The sequence below is a fragment of the Pectinophora gossypiella genome, chromosome 19 (genome assembly GCF_024362695.1).
Source record: "Pectinophora gossypiella chromosome 19, ilPecGoss1.1, whole genome shotgun sequence".
In the NCBI taxonomy this organism is placed as follows: Eukaryota; Metazoa; Arthropoda; class Insecta; order Lepidoptera; family Gelechiidae; genus Pectinophora; species Pectinophora gossypiella.
In genome coordinates, this window is record NC_065422.1 from 8,619,968 (window position 1) to 8,646,753 (window position 26,786).

The 26,786-nt window shown below is 38.1% G+C and overlaps 1 protein-coding gene across 1 annotated transcript; it reads right to left on the bottom strand.

The window, feature by feature from the left end:
* Window positions 1-988: 988 nt before the first annotated feature.
* Window positions 989-26,593, bottom strand: LOC126375664 (electron transfer flavoprotein-ubiquinone oxidoreductase, mitochondrial). Its single transcript, XM_050022728.1, has 15 exons — window positions 26,522-26,593; window positions 26,044-26,148; window positions 25,383-25,495; window positions 24,681-24,879; window positions 24,015-24,106; window positions 21,022-21,181; window positions 14,248-14,360; window positions 12,865-13,084; window positions 12,285-12,440; window positions 10,815-10,939; window positions 10,053-10,170; window positions 5,149-5,256; window positions 4,498-4,611; window positions 3,837-3,911; window positions 989-2,800 (listed from the first exon to the last, which is right to left on the bottom strand). The coding sequence occupies exons 1-15, from the start codon at window positions 26,553-26,555 to the stop codon at window positions 2,712-2,714; spliced, it is 1,821 nt and encodes a 606-aa protein (XP_049878685.1). The 5' UTR covers window positions 26,556-26,593; the 3' UTR covers window positions 989-2,711.
* Between the last annotated feature and the right edge of the window lie 193 nt (window positions 26,594-26,786).

Here is a 26,786-nt window from a genome sequence, read left to right on the forward strand (position 1 = left end):
ATGTTATGTTTATTTGTGTTTTACAAAACGAAAACTATCTGTATCTCTTTCTTACAATACGTGTAAGAAATAGATGCAGATAGTTTTCGTTTGAGATGATAAGAGTATTAAAATTTAAGAGCTGTCGAACTAAAATTAGGTTAAGTTTGTGTGTAACGCATATGTACCCGAATATGTACCAACATAATAAATTTTTAAATGAAAGTACACAGTAGTAGTAATTATTATACAATTATAGTTGAGCTGCATCTATAGAATACCCTTACTGTATCAAAAAATAGTATTACAGTGATGCTAAAAAAGTTTTGTACGTTTTTATGATTGCCATATTATCCTTTAAAAAATACATTTCTGCTATAAAGTATGTACTTATTGAAAATTTTTACCACTGGACACTGCAGTAACAAATACAGAAATAAAAAATGATTCAAAATTATACTAAAGAATAGAAATAATTTAAAAAGGTTAACATCTTAAAATAGCAACTTTCTTAAAATGTATTGATACTGTTATTATAGCGCAAATCACAGAACAATATCAGTTATCCCCCGCTCCGGGTCTTACTTGGCTCAGAGGTTGTCCGTTGCAATCCAGCGCGGTAACGCTGCTAGTGTCATGGGCACTTTTGGGCCAGGTTTGACACGGAGTAGGTTCTAGGTTAAGTAATTTTAAGTTGGATTATTTGACTTTTTACAATATCAGTTATTTTTCAATGTGTTATATCAGTTTTACTTAATAGTAGTTTAGTGTTGTCTATTGATGGATCACTAGATAGTTTAAAAAAAACAATAGTATCGATAGGTTATCAATAGTTCATTTAGATCAGTACTATCTTTACACAGCGATACTATCGATAGTACTGCTTCAGTCTATTGCAAGGAGTATCATTCATCATTCATTTATCTATTCTTCTTTGCGAGTCGATGGCAATAGATACTAAATGTATCTATTTCCTTTGTATTTTAAAGCAATAAAGAGTATACAAACAAACAAACTATCGATGCAATCTATAGTATTGTTTCGGACTATTGAAAGAACAGTCAAGATAGTGTCGATACTAACGGTAGTATAGATGATTTTCAAGTTCAACAATGGATACTCTGAACTATGGATAGTTCGGCAACTGTACTTTAGTTAGAAGCACTATCGAAAGATTTAAAATTTTACCTTGCATGACCAATATGGTCACTGTGCTCAGTATTCTAAAGGCCTAAAGGACATACATAATCACGTTCAACCCTTTCAAGGGAGAAAGGGCACTGTTATGGTACAAACAAGGTGCAAAATTTAGTGCGGTAGCCTTCAAGCGGCTGGTAAACTCTAGCAACCAGAGGTAGACACAAAAAGGCCTCATTAAAGCAACTAATTTAAAAAAGCTATATTGCAATGCCTGGAACCTGACAGAGGGCAGCAGTAACTATCAGTACTATTCAGAGGCGGAGGACAGGAGTCCTAGTATGGCTTTGTAATAGACTACTCTGGGCGCCAACCCACTTGCGTCAGACAGAGTACTGCGGGACGGAAGACAAGAGAGAAACCACTGCCCTATTTTTCCCTAAAAAAAGTAATATGGAAAATGCTGCACTGAAAATAGCGTGGCTCTTAAATTGATGATGGTGATGACAGTTGCACATATAAAAGTAATGAGGATAAACTAGAAGCTCAAATGTAGGTGGCAGCACTGTTGAAAGTTTCTAAATTTTGATCTCCATACTGACCAGCTAAAATTATTTTTTTTTTTAATTTATTGCGGCTTTGGTTACAAGACCATTGGCCGAAAAGTGAAACATAAATAACAATATGAAAATAACAAAATTCGCGCGACAAATTGCTATAAAGTGAAACAACGTGGAGTGCATCCCGTCTGAAGGATGAGTTACGAAAACGAAAAGCTGCCATCATTCGAAAAAAAACAGTTTTGATTGATTTTTTTTTCTACATTTTCTTCTTTCCGATCTTTAGGGAATAAATATAACGGTATGATTTTGCAGTTAAACGCTGCACAGAGGGTTATAGTGTAAAAATATAACCGAACAAATATGTTTGTTCACTCAAATAGTACGGGGTACTGTCTAAATTTAAGAACACTCAACAGTAGCGATACCTAATGGGAGAAATAGGCAGTTTTTATCTCATCAATGTTAAATAGCAACATTGCTTTTTAAGACGTATTGCTTTTTGGCCTTTTTAGACCCCCAGCTTTGACTACTCCATGCAGCTGCTTAAACCCGCTATGGAGTATGGCGGTGGAGTATGCACCAGAGCCATTCCGGTTGATGGGACGAACCAACCGTCCAGTAACTTTTTGGGACTTATTATAAGGATGTTAATGCTGGAAACGTGACAGTCCTGGTCGGAGAACGCGTGATTTCATCGTAGAGTCACGGGTTCAATTCCTGGCTCGACCTCCAATGGTAATAAGTTAATGGCAATAGGCTCGCCCCCTATTACATGAGAATCGCTTTAAGCGATAAGGCCGCCATTTTCCATGTACTTAGTTAAGAGTCTTTTTGTAATTATTTCTTTTTATTTTGATGCAACAAAGTGTATTTGTATTGTATTGTATGAGACTTAAACATAGCTGGCGAGGAGTGGGGGTATATACTATACACCTCTGCCTACCCCTTAGAGGATACAGGCGTTATGCTTTGTTATGTTAATGCTAATTAGGTTAGAATTCTAGGGATAAGACTATGTGGTATAAGGTGTATCTACATTCCGTTGTACGCGGGCCCGCCACCGCCCTCGGGAACCACCCAGTTGATGTTCTGTGACGGGTCCTTGATGTCGCACGTCTTGCCTGAAAGCAGATGTAATTTTTTTTTTTTTCTTGGTTTAAACTACAATTAGTCCTCTAGACTATAAGCAGTTTCGTTAAGTGGATAGATGACGTGTCAGGAGCCACAGTGTCACAGCCTCCCACTTTATACGACATGGCTTCTCTTCAGTCGTTTCACCACATTTACGAGGTCTATAAGCTCTGATGCGAGGGGATTCGGATGATCGGCTAGTCGCTCTAGATGTTTCTTTTGGTAATTTTTGATCTCTTCAGCGACGGTTGGATTGTTAAGGTATTCGTGTATTTCTTCATTCTTGCTGAACCATGGCGCGTTCGCAATTGAACGGAGGATGGCATTCTGCACTCGTTGCAAACAGAGTAAATTACTTTTACTGGCAACCCCCCAGAGTGGAATGCCGTAGGTCCAGATAGGTTTAAGTATAGCGTTGTAAATATTTTTTAAAAATAAATCTTTTCCGCGGGAGTTTGGTGTGTCAGGATCGTATCGTAGTAAGTGGAACTCCGTGGCCTCTGCCTACCCCAACGGGAAATAGGCGTGAGTTTATGTATCGAAAACTATAACTTAGTTTTACAACGATAGCAGATACTAGTAATAAAAGTAGCCGCCACGTGATCGGGTTTTTAAAACATTTCACGTCAAATTCACGTTCGTATTAAATACTATTAGGAAGGCTTTAAATTTTAAATATAATTAGGAAAGCTTCAAATTATAAATGTTAATGTTCCAAATTCAAATCTATACTCGTGTTTTAATTATTTTTTTATAAGAAGTTATATAATTGGGTAGTTTCCTAGGTCAAAGATAAATTATGACATTCTGATTTCACGGTGACAAAAGTTTCCATTTTTTAAATTTTAATTAAGAAAAATTTAATAAATAGTGCGACATTTTGTCACGTTGCTCTATAACGTCATAGGTTGCTTTTTCATACAAATTCCGTAGTAGTTTCGTGTTTTGACGTTTGGTAAAAAGTTACTGATTTGACTAGTTGGAAAATAGCCTATTTTATTCAGTCAATGTTGATAATTTACTTACAATGAATACAATTCTGTGCGTTGATCTGTAACCGCTGCCCATCACCCGTCTCTAGAGGCACGAATTCGTATACACCTGGAAAAGAAAATAGTATTAATTTTGCGTTAAAGATTTTTTTTAAGCCCTATGGAGAGAAATGTAAGCCCTGACCCAGGAAGCCCCACTCCTTACCACATTTTACAATTTGATTGTACCTATTTTGGCTTTAATTATGTATTACTTACTTAAGTGGTATAATAATTAGAGAATAGAAATATAAATTATTAGTATGTATAAGTATAATAATATATGTATAAGTATAGTTTCACTTTAAGCGATAAGGCCGCCATTTGCCATTTACTTAGTTAAGAGTCCTTTTGTAATTATTTCTTTTTTATTTTGGTACAATAAACTGTATTTGTATTGTATAATAAAATTAAGTTAGATAAAATAAAGTATGTTAAGATAAGGAAGAACAGAGCCTCCTAACACAGACTTTTGCAATTTACAAGGAGGATCGTGCTAACTAGAACATAAGCAACGTGTACTAAAATTGAAATAAATTATTTATCATTATACAGGACAAGAAAGGATGGCGTGAAAAAGAGGAGGCCTATACCCAGCAGTGGGTGGATACAGGCTGAGTAGATAGATAGATCATTATACAACTATATTTACGAACCTGCAGGACAGAACCTGGCCTCAGGTCCGTCGTAGACGGCCAGGTTATTCTTAACGGGCACCGTGTCGTCTTTCAGTGTCAAGTGCGCTGGCTGGTCCGCTTCGTGGTTCGTGCCTGAAGAAACGAACAGTTTTTATATATAAGTAATATCATCACTAATTTAAGAGCTCTTGTCGGTGTAGCATTCTCCGTGCTACTTTTAAGGGACAAATAGGGCCCTCTTGCCTTCCAACCTGCAGTAATAAAAGTAAGTGTAACGCCTAGCACCTATGATTGAAATCATGTGATTGCTGGATTTGTTCCCGGATAATAGTAATAGGCTCGTCCCCTATTTCAAGTGACTTAAACTTAGCTGGCGAGGAATGGGTGTATAATGTATATGCTATACCCCTGCCTACCCCTTCGGGAATACAGGCGTGATGCTATGACGCCTAGCGCGTAAGTGCGAGAGAGACGAACGCTGCCCCCCTCCCCCCCTCCTATCTACTCTTTAGCGCCTTACGGTCATATAAGACTAAAGTAAGATAGATAGAAGGTGAGATCGGAAATAGTATTATTCTATATTCGAGATTAAGACTTCAACAATATGAATAAGTTGTTATTCAAATAACTATAAAACAAATAACAAGTTATAGGAAAAAGTATACTTACCAGTCAATGCAACTGAAGACAGCAAGTCGAAGGTGATGACTCCGTCCGGCTTCGGATACTCGATCGGCTGACACTCCTTCGCGGGCTTGAGCCTCGCGTGGTCCGCGCCTACAACAAATATTACATAGATACAAATGTTTGTAAAACACGATCGTGGTATAAATATGTAAGAGTCACTGTGGTCTGATTCACTGGTGTAATTGTTTGCGTATGTGTATAAGATTATATAATTAATAAATTACCACCTGACATAAAAACAATACAACTCTATTTAAGACTAAATTGTATAAATGGCTCAATAAAAAAAATACTATAAAACTGAAGAATTTATAAGATAAAACTGATTAAAAGTACCCAATATTACATGCCTATTTTTATAAGCAAAACATGATGTACTTATTAACACTTATTACCATGTTAAAATACCATGTTTTAAGCAAATAAAAATAATTATGATTACACCAGCTTGCTTCTCAAACGAGGTGCACCAATGAGTTATAAGTGTTCACAGTTTGACGGCTCACCACCTTTCACGGGTGTAACAGACACCTCGGTGATGTGTGGGTACTTAGTTCATCTTGCGATGGTTGTCTCGAACTGTAATCAGTTCTCGAATTTAAATAATCAAATTCATAATAATATTAAAATGCATCATATCGATTTTATTTTTACTCGAGTGAGTAATCGATTTGTAGGTTATATATGTCATAATAACACTGGCCAGAAAAAAGTTGATGCTTTTTGGCGGGCTGTCATTACGAAAAAACTAAATAATTTTCAGAGAACAAAAGAAGGCGCATTAGAACAGAGAACAGAAATCAGTGAACATTCAGATTATTCAGAAACAGATCAGAGCAGAAATAACAGTGTATTTTCAGATATAACAATCAACAACAGTTTTATCAGACTTCCTGTCGATGCGCAGGAAGAATATTCAGTTAAGTCTTATCATCATCATCAGCCGTACGACGCCCACTGCTGGGCATAGGTCTCCCCCAAGTTAAGTCTAATAATACTTATATATTTTCCTAATTACTTAGATATCAGTTATGCTATAGGTACTTGTATTATTTGGTATAAATCGACAAAGGAACAAATGAAATTGCATTAAGAGGAGAGAACAGAAATCAAAGAATATTCAGATTATTCAGAAACAGATTAGAGAAGAAACAGTGTGTTTTCAGGTATAACAATCAACAACAGTTTTATCAGACTTCCTGTCGATGTGCAGGAAGAATATTCAGTTAAGTCTTATAATACTTATATATTTTCCTAATTACTTAGATATCAGTTATGCTATATTTGTATTATCCGATACAAATCGATAAAGAGAACAACAGACAGTAAACAGTAAAACGGATAGTAAAACAAACAGTAAAACATTGCAGTAGGTAATATCGTTGTGGTGATTTATCAGGTAATCAGATGAATTTATCAAGGCAATCAGGTGGACAGGGATGGCTGTAAGGGGCGGTTGGAGGCCATTCGCGGGGTTTCACCCCATATTCAAACATCGTGGGCTTTTTACCCTATATTCAGACGGCTATGGTCACGTTGTCCATTTGTGGGTATTTTGCCCCATAGGTATTCATATAACTATGAAACATTCTAATCACATATTCTAACATCGTTGGTTTTTTACCCTATATTTAGACAGCTGTGGGCACGTTGCCCATTTGTGGGTATTTTGCCCCATAGGTATTTCATATAACTATGACACATTTCAGTTTTGGAATGTGATTCAGAATTCAGATAATTCGTGACCTTACATGATTATGTATGGTTCACGACATGGTGGAGATGCTGGGATATCTTGAACATGTAATTTAGTGTTATGATACTCAGTACGAAATCAGTAGATACAGAATAGTTGACATCAAATCAGATGGACCTAATTAGATGGACCAATTCAGTTGTTAAATCAATTGACTCAAATCAGATGGGCCAATAATGTTGACTTAAATCAGATGGGCCAATAACAGTTGTTAAATCGGTTGACTCAAATCAGATGGGCCAATAATAAGTAGTTAAATGAGATGGACCAAATCAGTTGTCAAAGCAGATTGACCAGATTATTTGCGAATCAGATCAACCAAATCAGTTGATAAATCAGAAGGACGAAGCCAGTTGTTAATGTTATCGACATCAAATCGGATAGACCATGTAACTGTTGACCATAACAGTTATGAACATCAAATTGGATTGACCATGTTAGTTATCAACATTAAATCAGATCGACTATACCAGTTATCAACATTAAATCAGATTGAGTATACCAGTTATCAACATTAAATCAGATTGACTATACCAGTTATCAACATTAAATCAGATTGAGTATACCAGTTATCAACATTAAATCAGATTGACTATACCAGTTATCAACAAATCAGAAATCAGATCAGTTGAATTGAGTTGTTAAGTTTGTTGTAAGTCAGTTCATTTAAGAGTTTCGAAAAGTATTAATTCATTGATTTTATGTTTTTGGGGTACAAATTTTATTATGTTTTACTTCAATTTATATTGCAAAAATTCAGTGTAAACATATTCGAAATAGTCAGTAAGTATTGTTATTAGAATGAATACCAACCATTTGCTAAAAGTTAAGACCAAGTTTTCAAATAAATATCGTATATTAACCAATTCATATGCAACAGTTATAGAACATAAATCAACAATCGTGCTATCAGTGGCGCAGAAGCAATCCAGGCGTCATTATCCACAGCTAGTGGATGCCTTCCAGGTTATTATTCAGTACAATTAAGAGTTCTTCCTTGTTGACGAGCTTCGGGAGTTGGGAGAACATTAATCAAGAGTTCAAAGAGGTAAACTATACGCTGACGCATATCAGGGAGCTGTCGATGATATCAGCAGCCTCGACCTCTTCAGTCGCAGATCAGGATATTCAGGTGAGAGCCTAATTGCCCTCTATTAAGCTGTACCTCCAGTAGCAACAAATTGGAATAGCTCAAATTTTTAGTCCTTTTTCAGTCGTTATTTGTCAGCACAAACCAAACATGCTAACATCATCTGGAGAAAGTTGTGATATTAGATATATTAAGTTGTTATATTACTGATACTTTTCAGTTATCCAGAATAGACGTATCTGCTTACGTTTATTGAAAACATCAGCAAAATTTTGATTCAGTGCGTTGTTTCATAATCAACAACAGCTTCAGCTAAATTAACAGGACATAGCAATGAAACAGAGTTTGAGTCTAAGTCAACAAACTGCTTATCAAGCTGTTCAGAACATAGTGCAGCAAATTGAACAGTCTACTCAAAATCTACAGCAGGGTTTAGAATGCTGAACTTAATCATAACACATGTGTATTTCATAATTCTTGCGTCGGGGCAGTGTCTCGAACTGTAATCAGTTCTCGAATTTAAATAATCAAATTCATAATAATATTAAAATGCATCATATCGATTTTATTTTTACTCGAGTGAGTAATCGATTTGTAGGTTATATATGTCATAATAACACTGGCCAGAAAAAAGTTGATGCTTTTTGGCGGGCTGTCATTACGAAAAAACTAAATAATTTTCAGAGAACAAAAGAAGGCGCATTAGAACAGAGAACAGAAATCAGTGAACATTCAGATTATTCAGAAACAGATCAGAGCAGAAATAACAGTGTATTTTCAGATATAACAATCAACAACAGTTTTATCAGACTTCCTGTCGATGCGCAGGAAGAATATTCAGTTAAGTCTTATCATCATCATCAGCCGTACGACGCCCACTGCTGGGCATAGGTCTCCCCCAAGTTAAGTCTAATAATACTTATATATTTTCCTAATTACTTAGATATCAGTTATGCTATAGGTACTTGTATTATTTGGTATAAATCGACAAAGGAACAAATGAAATTGCATTAAGAGGAGAGAACAGAAATCAAAGAATATTCAGATTATTCAGAAACAGATTAGAGAAGAAACAGTGTGTTTTCAGGTATAACAATCAACAACAGTTTTATCAGACTTCCTGTCGATGTGCAGGAAGAATATTCAGTTAAGTCTTATAATACTTATATATTTTCCTAATTACTTAGATATCAGTTATGCTATATTTGTATTATCCGATACAAATCGATAAAGAGAACAACAGACAGTAAACAGTAAAACGGATAGTAAAACAAACAGTAAAACATTGCAGTAGGTAATATCGTTGTGGTGATTTATCAGGTAATCAGATGAATTTATCAAGGCAATCAGGTGGACAGGGATGGCTGTAAGGGGCGGTTGGAGGCCATTCGCGGGGTTTCACCCCATATTCAAACATCGTGGGCTTTTTACCCTATATTCAGACGGCTATGGTCACGTTGTCCATTTGTGGGTATTTTGCCCCATAGGTATTCATATAACTATGAAACATTCTAATCACATATTCTAACATCGTTGGTTTTTTACCCTATATTTAGACAGCTGTGGGCACGTTGCCCATTTGTGGGTATTTTGCCCCATAGGTATTAGTATTAGTAGAATTCAGATAATTCGTGACCTTACATGATTATGTATGGTTCACGACAATGGTTGTACCTCTGACTATCCCATTGAGATATAGTTGTTTGTCTTATAATATAATATACGTGATATAGATATCACGGTCGTGTGCCACTAAACGACTTGCAGCCACCTTTGATACGCAATCCTAGGACATTAGACAGGTCTAGGTTCGACTCCCGATGGGGACAAATCGAAATCAGTGAGACTGTCCTTTGTTTAGACAGGACATTGCAGACCCCAGTAAGATTATACCTGCTTTAGAACACGGAACGCCTCCATCAACCCGCACTGGAGCAGCGTGGAAAATGCTCCATACCCCCTTGAGTTAGGTGGATGGGAGGCTTGTGCCCATCTTTGGGACATGTATAGGCTATTTATGTTATGTAACTTTATGGTTACCTCCATGGCTGAGCGTCCAGGGTTCCATCCCGCGCATGAAGGTGGAGAATGCAGAGTATGCTAAACCTCCGTACAGACCCAACCCAGTGTGGAACGACGGCCGACAGTTGCGGACTTGCTGGAAACAAACAATAAATTAGTAAAATCATAACAAGTTATTCCCTTTCCACGGGATCCGCTTACCTACCCTGAAGATTTGACAGTTTAGGTCTTATTTATTTATAAAAGGATCACTTACAGCTATGCACATCATAACATTTAGTTAGGACATAATTAAACAAAGTAAAACAGTACTTATGTGTAAGCCAATTACAAGTGAACACAACATTCATCATAAAGGTCTTTTACAAAAGTGATTGTCTGACCTTCTAATACGAAGGGAAAACCAGCCCAATACAGGTCAGGGCACATTCTCGGGAATGTAGGTTTCTGACGATGTTCTCCATCACCGCTGAGCACGTGATAATCATTTACGATCCAAACATGAATTCGAAACAAATTCGAAAATAAATCGAACGATAAATAAATAAAACATACTTTATACTTATTATGGCAATCGGCTCACCCTCTAACACAAGGGACTTTGCGAGAAGTGGGTATTGTTACACCCCTGCCTACCCCCTCAAGGATACAGGCGCGATGCTATGTTTTGTTACGTCGGGGGTATAACATAATAAGTAGAGTGTAAATTTCGAACGATTACCATTACAAATTTGGTATGTAGTCACATTACAAATACAGTCTCAATAGTCTCATTCAAACCTTCAACTCCTTATAAACGTAGGACTCCCGTAGTTTGTCCTCGTACTGCGAGGGCACGACCCCCTTATCGTGGGTTGCCTCGCCAGACAGGATCAGATCCATCGCCGCTTCCGCCGCTAGCATACCTACAAACAAATATACATACATAATGGCCCCGATTCCTGCAGACACCTCATAATTTTACTTTAAGTTATACCTGTCATTTTCTTATCCGCCGAAAAGGAAAGGGACGGATTATTGACAGCTCTTAATTTTAAGAATAATGAGTAAACGAATGAATAACCCGGGCGAATCAAAAAGGTATCTCGCTAGTATGCAAACCGTTTGACGTGTGCTGTCAACTTAACCCTGTCGGGTTATTGGCTAATGTAAAATTTTTAGACGGTTGTTTTAGATTTGTGCTTAAAATTTACGTGTGTTCCATACATTTTATGCCTGTCGATTACCCGTCCCTTTCCTTTTCGGCGGATAAGAAAATGACAGATATAGCTTAAAATAAAATTAGATGGTGTTTACAGAAATGAGCACCAATGTTAGTGACATCGTATCCCCCTCAGTATTCGTTACGGTGTCACTAGCACCCATACGTACTTGTATGGCTACCTGTACGTACTTGTATGGGATGTAAGTCACATCGTAACAAATACTGAGAGATTCAGCTGATTATTCTGAGTTAATATCAAGTGGAATTTTCCACCGTAAAAGTACAGAATTGAAAACAATTAAAACATAACACAAAAATATCGTTGGGTTATTAGCCAATATAAAATTTTGGAAGGGTATTTAAAATTTCTGGATATTGACCTGTGTTCCATAAGTTTTATGCCTGTTGATTACCCGTCCCTTTCCTTCTCAGCGGATAAGAAAAAGACAGGTGTGTAGTACACACTAAATTTATTTTATATTATGGCAACACCGAATTCTATTCCTTCTTCTACCCTTTGACTATCATGGCGATGGGTGTTGCATTTTTCCATTTTTGTACATTTTATTTAAATACAGTCCATTTCTAAATATTCAAGCATGTGTTTTTACTTATATTTAACACCAGCGACGCACATGCTTTTGGTCCTTCGAACCTTTTAGTAATTTTGCGTTAGTTTATTAAATTCAGTGCGCGAGAAGATTTCCGCGGTGTGATACTCAAAGTGTATCATGAGTGCTATTGACTCGACACATCCGGCTCGAAGGACCAAAAGCATGTGCGTCGCTGGTGTTAAATATAAGTAAAAACACATGCTTGAATATTTAGAAATGGACTGTATTTAAATAAAATGTACAAAAATGGAAAAATGCAACACCCATCGCCATGATAGTCAAAGGGTAGAAGAAAGAATAGAATTCGGTGTTGCCATAATAAAATAAATTTTAGTGTGTACTACACAACAGGGATAACTTAAAATTAGATGGTATGTACTGATATCAGCACTATTGCCATCTCCGTCTACTAGGGGTGTTCTTATAACGTACCGCTCTTCATAGCGTTGTGTGTGCCCTTGATCCGGGGCACGTTGAGGTACCCGGCGGTGTCTCCGATGAGGCAGCCGCCCGGGAACACGGGCGTGGGGAGACACTGCCAGCCGCCCTCCACCAGGGCACGGGCGCCGTACGCCACGCGCGTGCCGCCTGCGGGAATGGAATCATGTTTAAAATCATGTTATAAATCTATCGTGTGGGTTGAGGTGGAATACCAACCTCATCAACCCTGGTGTCAGGGTTACTATTGAGCCGCCAAAGGCCCATGGCTCATGTAAAGACTACTTCCTTACATCAGTAAGTAGTAACCGGGACGAACGGCTTAACCTGCCTTCCGAAGCACGGATCATCTTACTTTCGGACAATCTAACCAAACTAGGGACCACAAAGTACTATGGCCGTATCTCGCAATCGCCAATATCGTTTATGAAGTTTGTAGCGTGACCATATAATAAGAAATAATGCTACATATAGAACGGCAACTCCCCGCTCCCCACCAGCGTCTGAGGTAGGTTTACGTCATAAGATTTTATAGGACTACTTGACCGGATAAATGTCGGCCCATAAGACTAACCTTCAAACATGGGCTTGACGTATGGATGCAGCTTGAACCTCTGCAGCTCCCGGAAGGGGCTGATGTAAGGGTTGGAGTAGTCGAGGCCGACCACGAACCCCACAGCCACTAGTGGAGGCTCCCCCTCCGGTACTGCCAGGTGGTATATGAACGAGCCTCCATACGTGTTCTTGTCTAGAGGCCAGCCTATCGTGTGTTCCACTAGGCCGGGCTTGTGGTTCTGTCGGGAGAAAGCAATTTGCATTTGTTAATAAAATAATTTCACAACAGACATACATAACATAAACAGCCTATACTCCCACTGTTGGGCACGGTCTCCACTCAATCAACCAGAGGGGGTATAGAGCATACTCCACCACGCTGCTCCAATGCGGGTTGGTGGAGGTGTTTTATACGGCTAATAGCCGGGACCAACGAACAGACACAACACAACAGACAGTCGCTTTTAAAGAACCTGACCTGTCAAATCTTCACTTTAGGTAAGCGGACCCTGTGAAAGGAGATGATGAAAAAAGTAATTGAAAAGGCATTTTCTTTTGGCCTTGACTTGATCACCTGATTCTTCTGGTGTTGTTACTTGTAAGTAGCTTTGTCAGATTCTGAACAAAGAGAATGTAATTCACTACATTATATTCAACTTGGATGAAATTAACGAATGATCTCTCCGACCGATTTCGGCCATGGCGACCACTTCGACTCCTAGTCGGCACGACGCTGATGCGCCCGAAGATGGCTTATGTAGCCTATCTTTACAGTGAACTCCCGTGCACGTGAGCACACCGGTTAACTTGGATAAGGAGCAGATAGCATAAGCGAACCTCGTGAAACACGGGATAATGCTGTGATGATGATGATAAGGAGCGGATAGCATAAGTATTATACGTAATATTTTTCTTAACGACAGCAGAGATTCAATATATTTCGCGCTCACTACCATAATTATTCAATAACTTTATTGTCTTATTTTTATTCCACAATGTAGATTTATGTGGCTTGTAGAATTATGTAATGTAGATTGTGTAGTAAAATCAAGAAACCCAAAGATATGCACTTACAAGTCAGTGAAACCGTACCGAATACAGAGGATGATTTAGCTTATGATTCTGAGTTAATAACAAGTGGAACCATACATTGTTTTAAGTTTACGCGGTTATTATCATAATTAAAGCACGTAATAACGGGTTCTTACCGCGTTCAAATGGGGATATGGGAGTCTCATATCCCCATTTAAACGCGGTAAGAACCCGTTATTATGTGCTTTAATTAAGTGGAACCATAGTCTGAATCATCCCTCAAAGTTTTTGTAAGGCTATATTTTCATAGTAAGTCACCAAATTACCAATCTATTGCAATCTAAATACTCTTAAGTTTAACACCACTCACCTCAGGTTTAACTTCCCAGAGCTCCTTCAGGCCAATACCATACGATTGAGGTTCGCTTTTCTCGCGCAAATTGTACTTGCTTGACACCATCTTTGTTAAATGACCGTGACAACCTGGAATACACAAAGGAATACATACATACACATACGTAAAGTCACGCCTATTTCCCACTAGGGTAAGCAGAGACTATAATATATAAACAGAGGCTAAATAGCAAGAGAAATATAATATATTTCTCTCATAATAAATATATTATACTATATATAGCTACAAACCCACTGACTGACTGACTGACTGACTGACTCACTCACTCACTCACTGACATAATTGTTCTCCCAGAAGGAGCATCGGGGGGTAAAAATGATGTATGGGGGATGTGATCGGGACCTCCCGGTGAGTATGGGAAAACTTCCAGATCTTGGAAAACTGCTCCGCATCAGGGAGACACCCTACGGCCTGGCGCAACTATTATACCTGGATCAATTTTTTTTTCGCAAACCCTATTTAAATCTTGGTCAAATTCTATTGTGGGTGAAAAAAAATCAAAATGGCGGAAAAACAAGATGGCCGCCATACAAAATTTTGTTTTTCCAGAAAACGTCTCGGGGGTAAAAACTGTGTATGGGGCTGTAATCGGAACGTCTTGTGGAGTATGAAAACACTTCTCTATCTTCAGAATCTGCTCCGCATCAGGGAGACACTCTACGGCCTGGCAAAACTATAAAACCTAGAGCAATTTTTCTTTCGCGAAACATATTTAAATCTTGGTCAAATCCAATCCCTGGTGAAAAAAAACCAAAATGGCGGAAAAACAAGATGGCCGCCATACAAAATTTTCGTTTTTCCTGAAAATGCCTCGAGGATAAAAATGATGTATAGGGATGTGATCGGATCGTCATGTTGAGTATTTCAATACTGCTCGATCTTGAAAAACTGCTCCGCATCAGGGAGACACCCTACGGCCTGGCAAAACTATAAAACCTGGAGCAATATTTTTTTGACGAAACTTATTTAAATCTTGGTCAAATTCAATACCCGGTGAAAAAAAACCAAAATGGCGGAAAAACAAGATGGCCGCCATACGAAATTTTCGTTTTTCCCGAAAATGCCTCGGGGGTAAAAATGATGTATGAGGAATGTGATCGAAACATCATGTTGAGTATGGAAATACTTTTCGATCTTCGAAAGCTGCTCCGCATCAGGGGTCACCCTACGGCCTGGCAAAACTATAGCACCTAGAACTTTTTTGATTTCACGAGACCTATTCAAGTCTTGGTCAAATTCTATCGCGGTAAAAAAATGGCGGGAAAACAAGACACGCGAGCAGCTTGCTGCGAGCGAACCACGCGACATCTAGTTATACTATATATAGCTACAAACCCATGTACTGACTCACTGACTCACTGACTCACTCACTGACATAATTGTTCTCCCAGAAGGAGCGTCGGGGGGTGAAAATGGTGTATGGGGGGTGTGATCAAGATCTTCCGATGAGTATGGGAAAACTTCCAGATCTTGGAAAACTGCTCCGCATCAGGGAGACACCCCACGGCCTGGCGAAACTATCGCACCTGGAATGATTCTTTTTTCACAAAACCTACTTAAATCTTGGTCAAATTTTATCACCGTTAAAAATAAAACAAAATGGCGGAAAAACAAGATGGCCGCCATACAAATTTTTGTTTTTCCAGAAAATGTCTCGTTGGTAAAAACTGTGTATGGGGTTGTAATCGGAACATCCCGTTGACTATGGAAATTTTTCTCGATCTTGAAAAACTGCTCCGCATCAGGGAGACACCCTACGGCCTGGCAAAACTATAAAACCTAGAGCAATATTTTTTTCACGAAACCTATTTATATCTTGGTCAAATTCAATCCCCGTTGAAAAAAAACCAAAATGGCAGAAAAACAAGATGGCCGCCATACAAAATTTTCGTTTTTCCCGAAAATGCCTCGAGGGTAAAAATGATGTATAGGGATGTGATCGGTTCGTCATGTTGAGTATTTCAATACTGCTTGATCTTGAAAAACTGCTCCGCATCAGGGAGACACCCTACGGCCTGGCAAAACTATAAAACTTGGAGCAATTTTTCTTTCGCGAAACATGTTTAAATCTTAGTCAAATCCAATCCCCGCTGAAAAAAAACCAAAATGGCGGAAAAACAAGATGGCCGCCATACAAAATTTTCGTTTTTCTCGAAAATGCCTCGGGGGTGAATATGATGTAAGAGGGATGTGATCAAAATGTCATGTTGAGTATGGAAATACTTCCCGACCTTCAAAAACTGCTCCGCATCAGGGAGACACCCTACGGCCTGGCGAAACTATAGCACCTAGAACTTTTTTGATTTCACGAAAACAAGATGGCCGCCATACAAAGCTTCGAACTAATACAGGACACGCGAGCAGCTGGCTGCGAGCGAACCACGCGAAATCTAGTTATATTATATATAGCTACAAACCCATGTACTGACTGACTGACTGACTGACTCACTGACAGGGTTGTTCTCCCAGAAGGAGTGTCGGGGGGTAAAAATGGTGTATGGGGGATGTGATCAAAATTTTCCGGTGAGTATGGGAAAACTTCCAGATCTTGGAAAACTGCTCCGCATCAGGGAGACACCCTACGGCCTGGCGAAACTATCGCACCTGGAACGATTCTTTTTTCACAAAACCTACTTAAATCTTGGTCAAATTCTATTGGCGGTGAAAAAAAATCAAAATGGCCGAAAAACAAGATGGCCGCCATACAAAATTTCGTTTTTTCAAAAAATGCAACTAGGGTTAAAACTGTGTATGGGAATGTATTCGGAATGTCTTGTCGAGTAAGGAAAATGTTCTCAATCTTCGAAACCTGCTCCGCATCAGGGAGACAACCTACGGCCTGGCAAAACTATAGCACCTAGAACTTTTTGGTTTTCACGAGACATATTTAAACCTTGGTAAAATTCAATCGCCGGTGAAAAAAAATCAAAATGGCGGAAAAACAAGATGGCTGCCATACAAATTTTTCGTTTTTCATGAAAATGCCTCGAGGGTGAAAATGATGCATAGGGATGTGATCGGATCGTCATGTTGAGTATTTCAATACTACTCGATCTTGAAAAACTGCTCCGCATCAGGGAGACACCCTACGGCCTGGCAAAACTATAAAACCTAGAACAATATTTTTTTCACGAAACCTATTTAAATCTTGGTCAAATTCAATCTCCGGTGAAAAAAAACCAAAATGGCGGAAAAACAAGATGGCCGCAATACAAATTTTTAGTTTTTCCCGAAAATGCCTCGGGGGTAAGAATGATGTATGAGGAATGTGATCGAAACATCATGTTGAGTATGGAAATACTTTTCGATCTTCGAAAGCTGCTCCGCATCAGGGAGACACCCTACAGCCTGGCGAAACTATCGCACCTGGAACTTTTTTGTTTTCACGAAGCCTATTAAAGTCTTGGTCAAATTTTATCGCCAGTGAAAAAAAAACAAAATGGCCGAAAAACAAGATGGCTTCCATACAAATTTTTGTTTTTCCAGAAAATGTCTCACGAGGTAAAAATGATGTATTGGGGTGTGATCGGAACGTCATCTTGGAAAACTGCTCCGCATCAGGGGTTACCCTACGGCCTGTCAAAACTATAGCACCTAGAACTTTTTTGATTTCACGAGACCTATTATAATCTTGGTCAAATTCTATGGCGGTAAGAAAATGGCGGAAAAACAAGATGGCCGCCATACAAAGCTTCGAACTAATACAGGACACGCGAGCAGCTTGCTGCGAGCGAACCACGCGAAATCTAGTTATATTATATATAGCTGCAAACCCATGTACTGACTGACTGACTGACTGACTGACTGACTGACTCACTGACAGGGTTGTTCTCCCAGAAGGAGCGTCGGGGGGTAAAAATGATGTATGGGGGGTGTGATCAAGATCTTCCGGTGAGTATGGGAAAACTTCCAGATCTTGGAAAACTGCTCCGCATCAGGGAGAGACCCTACGGCCTGGCGCAACTATCACACCTGGAACGATTCTTTTTTCACGAAACCTATTTAAATCTTGGTCAAATTCTATTGTGGGTGAAAAAAAATCAAAATGGCGGAAAAACAAGATGGCCGCCATACAAAATTTTGTTTTTCCAGAAAATGTCTCGTGGGTAAAAACTGTGTATGGGGGTGTAATCGGAACGTATTGTTGAGTATGAAAATACTTCTCGATCTTGAAAACCTGCTCCGCATCAGGGAGACACCCTACGGCCTGGCAAAACTATAAAACCTGGAGCAATTTTTCTTTCGCGAAACATATTTAAATCTTAGTCAAATTTAGTTGCCGGTGAAAAAAAATCAAAATGGCGGAAAATCAAGATGGCCGCCATACAAAATTTTCGTTTTTCCCGAAAATGCCTCGGGGGTAAAAATGATGTATGAGGAATGTGATCGAAACATCATGTTGAGTATGGAAATACTTTTCGATCTTCGAAAGCTACTCCGCATCAGGGTGGCACCCTACAGCCTGGCGAAACTGTCGCATCTGGACCTTTTTTGTTTTCACGAAACCTATTTCATTCTTAGTCAAATTTTATCCCCGGTGAAAAAAAAAAAACAAAATGGCCGAAAAACAAGATGGCCGCCATACAAATTTTTGTTTGTCCAGAAAATGTCTCGGGTGTAAAAACGATGTATAGGGGTGTTATCGGAACGTCATCTTGGAAAACTGCTCCGCATCAGGGAGACACCCTACGGCCTGGCAAAACTATAGCACCTAGAACTTTTTGATTTCACGACACCTATTTAAGTCTTGGTCAAATTCTATCGCGGTAAAAAAATGACGGGAAAACAAGACACGCGAGCAGCTTGCTGCGAGCGAACCACGCGACATCTAGTTATATTATATATAGCTGCAAACCCATGTACTGACTGACTCACTGACTGACTCACTGACAGGGTTGTTCTCCCAGAAGGAGTGTCGGGGGGTGAAAATGATGTATGGGGGATGTGATCCAAATCTTCCGATGAGTATGGGAAAACTTCCAGATCTTGGAAAACTGCTCCGCATCAGGGAGACACCCTACGGCCTGGCGAAACTATCGCACCTGGAACGATTCTTTTTTCACGAAACCTATTTAATTCCTGGTCAAATTCAATCACCGGTGAAAAAAAATCAAAATGGCGGAAAAACAAGATGGCCGCCATACAAAAATTTGTTTTCCCAGAAAATGTCTCGGAGGTAAAAATGATGTATGGGAGTTGTAATCGAAACGTCAAGCTGAGTATGGAAAAACTGTTTGATCTTGAAAAACTGCTCCGCATCAGGGAGACACCCTATGGCCTGGCTAAACTATCAAACATAGAACATTTTTTTTTCCACTACACCTACTTAATTCTTAGTCAAATTCAATCGCTGGTGATAAAAAATCAAAATGGCGGAAAAACAAGATGGCCGCCATACAAATTTTTCAATTTTCCTGAAAATGCCTCGGGGGTAAAAATGATGTATGAGGAATGTGATCGAAACATCATGTTGAGTATGGAAATACTTTTCGATCTTCGAAAGCTGCTCCGCATCAGGGAGTCGCCCTACAGCCTGGCGAAACTATCGCACCTGGAACTTTTTTGTTTTCACGAAGCCTATTAAAGTCTTGGTCAAATTTTATCGCCAGTGAAAAAAAAACAAAATGGCCGAAAAACAAGATGGCCGCCATACAAATTTTTGCTTTTCCAGAAAATGTCTCGGGGAAAATAACTGTGTATAGGGTTGTAATCGGAATGTCTTGTAAAGTATGGAAATATTTCTCGATCTTTGAAAGCTGCTCCGCATCAGGGTGGCACCCTACGGCTTGGCGAAACTATCGCATCTGGACCTTTTTTGTTTTCACAAAACCTATTTAAATCTTGGTCAAATTTTATCGCCGGTGAAAAAAAAAACAAAATGGCGGAAAAACAAGATACCGCCATACAAAATTTTCGTTTTTCCCGAAAATGTCTCAGAGGTTAAATTGATGATTGGAACGTCATCTTGGAAAACTGCTTCGCATCAGGGGTCACCCTACGGCCTAGCAAAACTATAGCACCTAGAACTTTTTGGATTTCACGAGACATATTCGAGTCTTGGTCAAATTCAATCACCGGCAAAAAACAAGATGGCCGCCATACAAAGCTTCGAACTAATACAGGACACGCGAGCAGCTTGCTGCGAGCGAACCACGCGACATCTAGTTATAATTATATTTCTATAATAGTTAACCGTATTTCCTTTTTTAAAATGCTTTCTTGTTTTTATTCTTCTATTGCAAATTCCAAAACGTATAGAGTGCACGCCACGAAAGAAGTCCCGCGGATTTTAATGGAACTAAATGAAAAGTCATAACAATTATATGCAGATACTGCTACGCTAGCGCCGCGGCCGCGGACACACTACACTAGGCACTGACATCTTTTATATAAATAGACTCACATTCGTTGAGGGGTTTTTCTAAAAATCGCTTAGTGCAATATTGGTTGTACAATATCGTAAGTAGTGACGTTACACACCGTCGCTTGTGACAAAATGCGACGCGGGCACTTTTTTACAGATAATGGTTATCTATTTGTTATACGAGGTCTATGATTTTAGGATGTAGAAAAAATGTTTCTAATACTTTTTTTAATTGAAAAAGCTATAAAAAAAGCAAATTTATTTTTTATTCTGACTTTGCTTGTATTTTAATTCAAAATCAATACAGTTTTAACAGATTAAACTCATTATAGACTATAAAATGAAATTAAAAGTTATAAACATACCTTCAGCAAATAAAGTGATTTTGGAATGGAACTCCATGCCTCGTTCAAACATGTCCTTAGGGCTCCCGTCCTTAGCGATGCCGACATCTCCAGTGGCCACACCCTTCAACGACCCATCGTCGCGGTATATCAGATCTGCGCCCGCGCAACCTGGCCATACCTGGACACGATGGATAAAACTTCATTTACTTATCATTGATGTGGCCATTTTAACCCACCTGATGTGATTTTCTTTAACAAAACCTGGATATCTTTCAATTATTTTCAATTCAGGTATAAAAGACCACAAAGGAGAATGGGCGAATCTGGTCCAAGAACCTCCACTGATGAGACTTATATGTAATGAAAGCTTATGCTTTCTCTATGAATCTAGCAAAGTTCTATTAGATTCTGTCCCGGGGTTCTTTTTTTACGGCCATGTTTGTCCTGGCTAAAAATGTGATAAAATACAGCGGGAGCTAAAATCGGCTCAAGATTTGTTGCTGGATAACTAAGTCTACATAAATAATTATGTATCATATTGTATATCATTTTAAAGAGGATCTTTTCCAGAATCCAAAACATAAAAAAAAAACAAAAAAAAATCTTTTTGTAAGCGAATTATAGTCAATTTATATCTGCAGCGCCATTGTTTCTTGGTAGCTAAGTTCAAGTTTCATGCCTTTTACCCCTTCCAAAAGTATCTTACCGATTTTTTTTATATTGCTTCCGGAATTTGATCTGAGTGATAATAACAAGAAAAATAAATAGACACCTCTCCGATAGAGACCGCCTAAGCTATTGCCTATTGCAAGAAATCGTCATCATTAGCAAGTCATTACGGTATTGCATATAAGCTTATCAGCAACTTGGAACTTGGTCCAAGAACCTCCACTGGTGAGACTTGCATGTAATGATAGCTTATACTTGTCCTATGATTCTGGCAAAGTTCTATCAAACTCTGTCCTAGGGTTTTTTTACGGCCATGTTTCTCCTGAGTGTACAGTAGTGGACTGCAAAATCACCTCAGGATTTGTTGTCGAAAAACTATTTAACTAAGTCTATATACATAATTATATATCATAATGTATATCAATTTTAAAGGGGAAGGTTATCAGAATCAGAAACACAAATAAAAAAAATGCATTAAGTATGTAAACGACTTTTAGCCAACTCACGTCCGTAGCACCATTTTTCTCAGCAGCTACGTACGAGTTTCGCGCCTTCCAACCTTTCCAAAGAAGCCCAATCATTTTTTCCTTCTTCTGATATTGCATTCTTAACCTGACAAGTGACAACAAAGAAAAAAAAATAAGAAGAAATAAAATAGATACCATTCCGATAGAGGCCGCGTGAGCTATGGACCTATTGCAAGATAACGTACTCAAAGGCTAGTCATTATAATCCAACAGACGTAACATGTTTAGAATGCGGGAGGACGCAAATGTAGTATGTTTTCTTTCACCACAATCTTGTTTTATTAATCCAGGCTTATATCTTGTATTATAAACAATGCCGAATGGTACAACAAACGTATCGTAAACGTAAGGTTGCCTGGTAGTAATTGCTACCTTGGCAATAAAGCCGCCTTTTGCACCAGTTATTGCCTGAACTTGTTTAATAAATGTGTTTCTTTTGTATACAGTAGAGTCATTGTATTGCATCTTGATTAGAATGACTTATTTCTTGTTTCTCTCGTACTAAGCTGTATACTGTTAGTGTTAAAGAGACACATATTTCGTCTCTTTCGCATAAGGCGATGTACTACATTTCCGTCCCGCCGCATTCTAATCATGTTACGTCTGTTGGATTATAATGACTAGCCTTTGAGTACGTTATCTTGCATAGCTTACGCGGCCTCTATCAGAATCTCTATCTATTTTACTTCTTGTTGTTGTCACTTGTCAGGTTAAGAATGCAATATCAGAAGAAGGAAAAAATGATTGGGCTTCTTTGGAAAGGTTGGAAGGCGCGAAACTCGTACGTAGCTGCTTAGAAAAATGGTGCTACGGACGTGAGTTGGCTAAAAGTCGTTTACATACTTAAGGCATTTTTTTTATTTGTGTTTTTGATTCTGATAACCTTCCCCTTTAAAATTGATATACATTATGATATATAATTATGTATATAGACTTAGTTAAATAGTTTTTCGACAACAAATCCTGAGGTGATTTTGCAGTCCACTACTGTACACTCAGGAGAAACATGGCCGTAAAAAAACCCTAGGACAGAGTTTGATAGAACTTTGCCAGAATCATAGGACAAGTATAAGCTATCATTACATGCAAGTCTCACCAGTGGAGGTTCTTGGACCAAGTTCCAAGTTGCTGATAAGCTTATATGCAATACCGTAATGACTTGCTAATGATGACGATTTCTTGCAATAGGCAATAGCTTAGGCGGTCTCTATCGGAGAGGTGTCTATTTATTTTTCTTATTATTATCACTCAGATCAAATTCCGGAAGCAATATAAAAAAAATCGGTAAGATACTTTTGGAAGGGGTAAAACGCATGAAACTTGAACTTAGCTACCGAGAAACAATGGCGCTGCAGATATAAATTGACTATAATTCGCTTACAAAAAGATTTTTTTCGTTTTTTTTTATGTTTCGGATTCTGGAAAAGATCCTCTTTAAAATGATATACAATATGATACATAATTATTTATGTAGACTTAGTTATCCAGCAACAAATCTTGAGTCGATTTTAGCTCCCACTGTATTTTATCACATTTTTAGCCAGGACAAACATGGCCGTAAAAAAAGAACCCCGGGACAGAATCTGATAGAACTTTGCCAGAATCATAGGGAAAGCATAAGCTTTCATTACATATAAGTCTCATCAGTGGAGGTTCTTGGACCAAGTTTCATACAAAAGTGCCCATTGTCATTTTTACTTGGATTGAAAGTAGGGCGTTTATTGCGAGGTTTTGTTAACAAAAAACACACCAGAATGTGTTTTTTCAATAAGGCGCTTACGTAGTTTTCTATATATGGCGACGAAGGTAACATACCTCAGCTCCAGCTGCCTCAGCCTGCTCCGCCAGCCACTTTACCAGGTGACCCAGACGCACCACGTAGTTACCATGATTGTAATTAGGAAGACCTGAAATATAAATATTAAACAGATTATTACTATTATATATAGTAGTTGTTAGCATTCAAACATGAAATCATTAGAACATACAGTTTCATCAATATTTTATGACAAGGAGTAATAATATTTTTTAATTCACCTAACAGGTTCATGTAGCTCAGTTTCTATCTTGACAGTTGTAGATATAGACATTTATTATAGGTTTCTTTTTATAAAGATGGCCTGGAATCAAGTCCATTGATACAACTCGCCTGCTCTGTTCACAGAAGGCATGGCTTACAATGTAGTGTTTTGATCATAGATAATTGAGACTACATTTTAAACATTACTTCTTCTTCTATCGTGTGGGTTGTGAGGTGGAATACCAACTTCATCAACCCTGGTGTCAGGGTTACTATTAAGCCGCCAAAGGCTCCTGACATGGCTCATGTAACAACTACTTATACTTACTAAACATTGCTACTAATGTTAGTAAGGATTTTTAGTGTTTGGTTAGTTTTCTATTGTCAGGAATAAAGGATTTATTACTATTATTATGATTGAGAATACAGTTGTAAATGGTAAATTATTATGATATTTATACCTTTAAATACAGGAAGAGGAATCCTCCCAGTCTTAGTCAGGAGACCAAACTTGTCGGACGTAACGGGGGTATTCATGGGAGCCCCCTTCTCCTTCCAATCAGGGATCAGCTCATTGAGAGCTATGGGGTCCACGCAGGCTCCCGATAGGATATGGCCACCTGCCTCTGCTGCCTTCTCTAAGAGAGTCACTCTTACTTCCTGGAAAAAAAAATAAGTTAATTTAACACAATGCCTATTGTCCTATGGTGGATGATGTAATAAGACCTGGAGTGATGGAGAGAGGAAGATACAAAATTCCTACAGCAATATAACAATACATAAAAGCTCATGAGTATATCCCAATTGGGTTATTTAGAGGTACATCCATCACAAGATGAACTAAGTACCCACATCTCACCAAACTTTCTGTTAGACCTACATGATAGATTGTAAGTCACACTGCAGTCTATAATTATTACACCACATTTTGTGTGCAGTAAATTAAACTTTCATTAAATTACTGTTATATTTATCACCATTAATATACTATTACTGATAAAGTGACTATGTTACCAAAAGTTACTTTCCCTTTTTTAATTCTAACCATAAAATCAGGGTGTAACACTGCTTCTTAGGACAAGGAATATTGGTCTCCTTACCACAATACTTATTTAACGATTGCAACAAATATAGTAATGTTGGCATCAATTTGTAATACTTACAGCCCCCTTCTCCTCTGCAATCTGACGAGCCCTGATGGCTGCAGCCATACCAGCTGGACCTCCTCCGATGATGAGGATATCTGTCTCCTCCGCTATCCTTTCCATGCTGATGTCTGAAATCATTAGCCATTCAGTTTACCTTAATTCTGTTTGAATTTAGAATCAAGACTACATATTTCAAAGGTAAAAACATTTTTCAGACAGCTACAAAAAAAATAAAAAATCTAAGACTTCTTCTTTTAGACATAGATATAAATGTATGTTCCTAAAGTTGCCAGTGTCTTTAGTATTATGTTATGCTCTTTACTTTTAACTCTGTATAAAACTTTATTCAAGAATATTTTTAGTTTCATTGGAATCCATGTTTTGTATTGTATGAGGAGTATTATACAAATCCCTCTTTATACCATATCTAATGCAAAACACTTTTGCAGGCATACCTATATAGGTATCTTCTCTCTCTACTCTCTACATGCTCATGGTAAAGAGTACTACCTACTTTATTCGTTTGCAATTGTTTTTAAATAAGAATACCAAGCTCTTTGGAAACATTGGTTTGCTTAGTAAACACGAGCTAGATAAACGTTCTGGTAGCAACTAATTGTAACGATAAACGAATATTTTGGTTGATATCAGTAATCACAAGGTTATCAAAACTTACCTTTCCATCTTGGGTCCTTATCTCTTGGATGTATGGTATAATGAGTGGTTATCTTCGGGTACACGTCGGAATACAACCTTCTGGCAGCATTTGTTAGCCTCCCTACTGTAAAAATCAACTCCGATTTGACAAAAACACATGAAAATCGAATCAAAACAAATGACTAAATGTGAACTTTGAACTTTTGTTTTTCGCGGTCTATTGCGTAACTAAAAAATAGAATAACTTAGTACACATGTTAGAAGCAGTTTCTCACACATCAATTTCTAATTATATCCTCTATTTAGCACCAATTATTTAGAAATTCAAAAATTTACACCCAAACAGCTGATACGCAACGTCACAAAAAACAACCTTTGAACTTTGGCGGTTTTTTGAAACCTTGAATTTTATAATTCAAAACTTATCTGTATTTAACTTGTTACCTTAAATATCATATAAAAAACAATAGATATTGAATAAATAATAAATTATTTACCCTGACGAGCCGAACTAACAAGTGCCACCGCCATTTTTTAACGACTGCGTTCCGTTTCACTTTGCATCTTTTAGGCGGTTACAATGATTACAACAATATACAAAAAAAACATAATTCAGAAAATAATACCAATAAGAAAACCTATTATGTATAGGTATATCATTAAAATAACTTTCATTTCATGCACTTAATTTAATCTCTTCCTTTTTAAGATTCCTTATTCTTCTGCGACGATAATCACGTTACTATAATAGTAGCGTATTCT

Excerpts from the sequence above, each read along its gene's own strand:
- LOC126375664 (XM_050022728.1), bottom strand. The coding sequence starts at position 26,555 with ATGGCGGTGGCACTTGTTAGTTCGGCTCGTCAGG. Across the intron at positions 25,496-26,043 it reads TAAGGACCCAAGATGGAAAG|ACATCAGCATGGAAAGGATA; the intron begins GTAAGTTTTGAT and ends TAATGATTTCAG. Across the intron at positions 10,171-10,814 it reads ACGTTTATAAGGAGTTGAAG|CAAGTCCGCAACTGTCGGCC; the intron begins GTTTGAATGAGA and ends GTTTGTTTCCAG.